This window comes from Chinchilla lanigera, unplaced genomic scaffold (genome assembly GCF_000276665.1).
Source record: "Chinchilla lanigera isolate Chin_1 unplaced genomic scaffold, ChiLan1.0 scaffold00063, whole genome shotgun sequence".
Classification (NCBI taxonomy): domain Eukaryota; kingdom Metazoa; phylum Chordata; class Mammalia; order Rodentia; family Chinchillidae; genus Chinchilla; species Chinchilla lanigera.
The window spans coordinates 13436948-13442408 of NW_004955464.1; the positions used below are offsets into that span (position 1 = coordinate 13436948).

The following is a 5461-nucleotide window of genomic DNA, read 5'->3' on the forward strand; positions in this document are numbered from 1 at the left end:
GGGCCCGCCGCTTGCCCTGGCCGAGGAGGATGCATCTGTACCCTACCGACCTCACCCCTGCAGGTTTCATGTCCGAGGAAGAGAGGAAAAAGTTTGAGAGTCTGAAATCCGACTTCAACAAATACTGGGTCCCCTGCGTCTGGTTCACGAACCTGGCTGCCCAGGCCCGCAAGGATGGACGCATCCGGGACGACATCGCTCTCTGTCTCCTTCTGGAAGTGAGTCAGCCTCGGACCAGGCCCCTTAGCCCTGCAGCTTTGCAGACGAATAATTCTGGAATCTAACACGTGCACAGGCGCCACCTACGTGCTATGAACGTTTGGAAGCACGCACAGTGTGGTAACTCATTTATCCCTCACAGCCCTGGAGACGCGTACATTCTTATCACCCCTTTCCAGATGGGGAAACTGTGGCATAAAGTAGAAAAGCACAAGTCACACAGCTAGTTGGCGCGGCTGGGACTCACACTCAGACATTCTGGCTCCGGGCTCTGCGCTTGCAGCACTTTTGCTAAATCGCTCCTCATGGCAGGTGGCCCGTCCTGTCTAGACTGCGGGCTCCGCCCCGGGCTGCTCCTGCCGGCTCCCCTGGGCGCTGCCTACCCCTCCCCGCTGACCTCCGCTCTCTGCTGTGTCCCCAGGAGCTGAACAAGTACCGTGCCAAGTGCAGCATGCTGTTCCACTATGACTGGATCAGCATCCCGCTCGTCTACACCCAAGTAACTCCCTTTTTCCCCTCCCAGTGCCCACTGTAAGTCCTGTGCCATGTGGTCCTGAGAACTAGATGGCCCTCACCGGGCGTCACCTCAGTCTCCTGAAGAGCGGAGGGCTCATCCTCAAAGCCGCCTTCCACCCCACCCCTGAGACCCTATCCCGCTGGCCTTGCCTCCCCATCCCACGTTAATCACTTGTCAGGTCCTCCCAGGGCCCCGGGAGGGGGCCGCCCTTCTCTCCGCCCCACGGCTCCGTCCTCTGGGCCTGGCTTTCCCTTCTGCAGGTGGTGACCATCGCGGTGTACTCCTTCTTCGCCCTCTCCCTGGTTGGCCGACAGTTTGTGGAGCCAGAGGCAGGGGCCGCCAAGCCTCAGGAGCCTCTGGAACCCGGCCAGGAGCCGGGGCCGGGGCTGGGAGACCCGGACATGTACGTGCCTCTCACGACACTGCTGCAGTTCTTCTTCTATGCCGGCTGGCTCAAGGTGCGCACTTCCAAGCATTGTGCCACCCCGCTCTGTGAAAACGCGGGCACGAGGGCCTCCCCAACACTGGGGACAAGCGGGCTCCGGGCCCGGAGGACACTGTCTGCACCCTGCAGGTGGCCGAACAGATCATCAACCCCTTTGGTGAGGATGACGACGACTTTGAGACCAATCAGCTCATAGACCGAAACCTGCAGGTGAGGTGGGGCCTGGCGGCGGGAGCAGCTCCCTGCCCGCGCTCGGCCTGGGTGTGGAGGAGCTGCGGGTCTCTATGACCTGTGCCTCCCCTTCTGCGGGCCCAGGTGTCCCTACTGGCCGTGGATGACATGTACCAGAACCTGCCCCCCGCCGAGAAGGACCCGTACTGGGACGAGGCCCAGCCGCAGCCGCCCTACACCTTGGCCACGGCGGCCGACTCTCTGAGACCTTCTTTCCTGGGCTCCACCTTCAACCTGCGGTGAGCCGCCAGCCTCCGGGCGCAGGGACTGCTCAGGGCAGCCAGGCCCCGGCCGGCCCTCAAGTCTCGCCCTGTGCCACCCCTGCCCGCAGCATGAGCGACGACCCGGAGCAGAGCGTGCAGGTGGAGGCGTCCCCCGTGCCGGCCCGGCCAGCGGCGCAGACCCCGCTGCTCGGCCGCCTCCTGGGCGCGGGTGCACCGTCCCCCGCCATCAGCCTGCGCAACTTCGGCCGAGCGCGCGGCCCCCCGCGCACCCCGCACCTGCTGCGCTTCCGAGTCGAGGAGGTTGGGGACGCCGAGCCCGCAGGGCGCATAGAGGAGGAGGCAGCGGAGTCTGCGGAGGAGGCTCTGGAGCCCTGACACCGCCCGCCTCACCCCCATCCGCCCTCCCTGCGGCCCTAGGCAGGTTTTCCCGGGGACTGGACAGCTTTAGGAAGGCCCTGAAAGCCAAGATGCAAGGCAAGGCCTGAACCAGGGGTGGGGATGTGGCTCCTGCGAAGGCCCTGGGTTCAGTCCCCAGCACTACAAAAATTAATAAAAAAAATTTTGTTTGGTTTTTTGAGACAGGGTCTCACCATGTAGTTGAGGCCGGCCTCAAACTCACTACGAGGCCCCAGGCTGGCCTTGAACTCAGTGATCCTCCTGCCTCAGCTTCCTGAGAGCTGAAATGCCATGGGCCTGAATTTGCAATCCTGCTTCAGCCTCCTGGAATGCTGGGACCACAAGCATGTGCTACAGTGCCCAGCGAGGAAATACTAATTCTGGCTTTGCTTTTTTTCATCTGCATGACTGTGGGATACAGAACATTTTTGTTGTTCGTTTTCTTCTTTCTTTTTTTGTTTTGAGACAGCGTCTATGATATAGTTCAGGCTGGCCTTGAACTTGCTATGCAGCCCAGTCTGACCTTGAATTCATGGTGCTCTACCTGCCTCAGCCTCCCGAGTGCTGGGATTACAGGGATATGCCACCAAACCAGGGATATTGAAACATTTTTGGACAAATGCTTTATCCATCCACCCCAGATATTCATTTGGAAGCCTCAGTTTTCAAATCTGTCATAGAGAGAGTAGCACTTCATAGTGATGGCCATTCACACAGGCTTTTTCCAGGTTTCACAGGGGAGATAGCCTTGCTCTCAGTGACATCTGCAAAGGCGATAGATAGGGACTGGGTGGACTCAAGAGTCCACTCATCTTACCGATCCATTAGAGAGAGAAGAGAATTAGGTGCTGTGGTTCTCCAACACACTGAAAGACTGAAGGAGGATTCTAATTAGAGCTCTAACTAGAAATTACAGGCAGAGGCGGGCATGATGCCACATGCCTGTAATTCCACCACTCAGGAGACTGAGGCAGGAGGATCACTGCAGAGTTCAAGGCTACCTACAGAGACCCTGTTTCACAAAAAACAAAACATGGGGCTGGGGATTTAGCTCAGCGGCATAGCGCCTGCCTGGCAAGCGTGAGGTTGTGAGTTCGATTTCCGGTACCGGAAAAAAAATCAAAAAACAAAAAACAAAACACCAGACCAGGCCTGGGAATGTGTGCCTCAGCTGTGGAGCTTGTTTAGCATGTGGCCAGCCCCCTCCCCCCACACCATGGAAGTTAAATCCTCTATTGGACAGAGCTCTCAGTAACACTTGGCTAACACTAAGGGGCTGAATGAAGATCAACACATGGTGGGAAAGTGCCCTGGAGCCAACAGTTTTGCCAGTCACTTAAATTGAAAGGTTTTGGGGGCTGGGGATTTAGCTCAGCGGCAAAGCGCCTGCCTAGCAAGCGCAAGGTCGTGAGTTCGGTTCCCAGTACCGGAGAAAAACCAAAAAAAAAAAAAAAAAAATTGAAAGGTTTTGTTTCTGTGAAGAGCAATCTTTGTACGCAGAAAAAAGTAGTATCCAAGGAACCGACTGTATTTTGCATTTGTGCAGCGGCACAAGCCTATAATCCCAGCACCAGGGGCAGGCTGAGACAGCAGTGAAAAAAACCTTAATTGAAATCCTGTCCGTCTCAAAATATTGCTATTGGGACTGGGGATTTAGCTCAGCGGCAAAGCGCCTGCCTGGCAAGTGCGAGGCCGCAAGTTCGATACCCGGTACCAGAAAAAAAAAAAAAAAACAAACAAACAAAAACAAAAAACCATTAAAACATCAAAATATCGCTATACGGCTTTCTAGGTGCTGAAAATACGGCCAGGAAGCAGGTATCACTGTTTCCCTGGCATTAGGAGAGCCATAGACAAGCAACTCAAATGAGCAGAATTTGTCATATTAAAGGGAAGGATAAAAATGGGTAACTATGACACAGAATGGAAGGGGTGGGAGACCGCTTCTGTGATTGTGCACCGGGGTGAGAGACCGAGGGCCACTTGAGCGGGGATAGCCAAGACCACACAGCAAGACGCTGCTGCAAAAACAGAACTGCCAGGCCTCAGCTCAAGGCCAGTCCCAACTACATAGTGAGCAGCTGCCTCAAAACAGGAAGAGCTGGGTGTGGTGGTGCGCACCTATAATCCCAGCACTGGGGAGACTGAGGCAGGAAGGATCGCTGAGTTGAGGCCAGCCTGCACTACACAGTGAGACCCTCTCAAAAAAAAACCACATTAACAAAGCCCTCTCCAACTAGGGGCAGAGTTCACCTGGGTGGCAGAGACCTGGAGGGAATGAGCCACCTGGGCAGTTGCAGGAAAGTTCCCCAAACAGCAGGGGGTGTTACAGCAGACCCCTATGTTCACCAAGGCCAGGCTGGTGTGTGGCTGCTGACTCACCACAGGACAGGCTCCAGGTCACATAAGTTCCATCAACACCCAGCAAAGATTTTCACTCAGGAGATGAAAACTGACCTTGTTAGGTGTGGTGGCCCACGCCAGTGATCCTATCAAGAAGCAAATTCTCAGGGCTGGGGATTTAGCTCAGCAGCACAGCACCTGCTTGGCGAGCACAAAGTTGTGAGTTCGATTCCTGATACTGGAGTGGGTGGGGGGTAAAGCAGCAAATTCTCGACCAGCTTGGACTTTCGAGACCCTCTCAGAAACAAACACTGAAAGGGGGCTGGAGATACAACTCACATCAGAGCACATCTAAGCATGACTGTCCGAAAGAAATAGGAGCTCCGGGCTGGGAGTGCAGTGCTGCCTCAGTGCAAGCACTTGCCTAGCATGTGCCTTGTGCCTAGGCGAGGCTCAACCTTAGCATTGCAAAAAACAGCAGCAATCTCTGCCAGCTACTCAGGAGCTGAGGCAGGACCCTCTAGTGAGATCACCCTGGATAGCACAGTTCAATGCCAGCTTAAAAATAAAGACTAGGCCCGGAATGGTGGCGCATGCCTGTGACCCCTGCAAGGGGGAAGCAAGCTGAAACAGAAGCACAACCCCGAGTTTGAAGGCAGTCTCTAAACAAAACAAAGCAGATTTGATGAGTGTGGCAATACATGCTTGTAATCCCAGCACTCAGGAGTCCAATGCAGGGGATTCACAGCAAGTTTTGGATCAACCTGAGCTACAGTGAATTCAGGCCAGCCTCAACTACAAAGCAAGACCCCGTCTCCCCAAAACCCAAAGTACTAGGGATGCACTTCAGTGTGCAGGCCCTAGGGTTCAATTCCTACCGCCACCAGAAAACTTTAAAATGACAGGCGCAACCTGGGTGTGGTGGTGCACACCCGTAAACCCAGTGCTGCAGAGAGGGAGGCAGAAGGATCACAGCAAATTTGAGACCGGCATGGCTGGGCTACAGAGTGAGCTCAAGGCTGGCCTCAACCACATAGCAAGACCCGGTCTCAAAAAGACACCCCCCTCCCTGCAAAGACACACACA

At 55.4% G+C, this 5461-nt stretch overlaps 1 protein-coding gene across 1 annotated transcript in view; it reads left to right on the forward strand.

Annotated features, from left to right (window-relative positions):
• The window catches only part of Best4 (bestrophin 4), a 4680-nt gene extending 2519 nt beyond the window's left edge, over positions 1-2161 (forward strand). Inside the window, exons 4-9 of the mRNA XM_005398742.2 lie at positions 64-218; positions 641-718; positions 997-1194; positions 1311-1391; positions 1497-1651; positions 1744-2161. Coding sequence (XP_005398799.2) covers positions 64-218; positions 641-718; positions 997-1194; positions 1311-1391; positions 1497-1651; positions 1744-2011 — 935 coding nt within the window. The 3' untranslated portion in view covers positions 2012-2161. The remainder of the gene's footprint in view (positions 1-63; positions 219-640; positions 719-996; positions 1195-1310; positions 1392-1496; positions 1652-1743) is intronic.
• The last annotated feature ends 3300 nt before the right edge of the window (positions 2162-5461 follow it).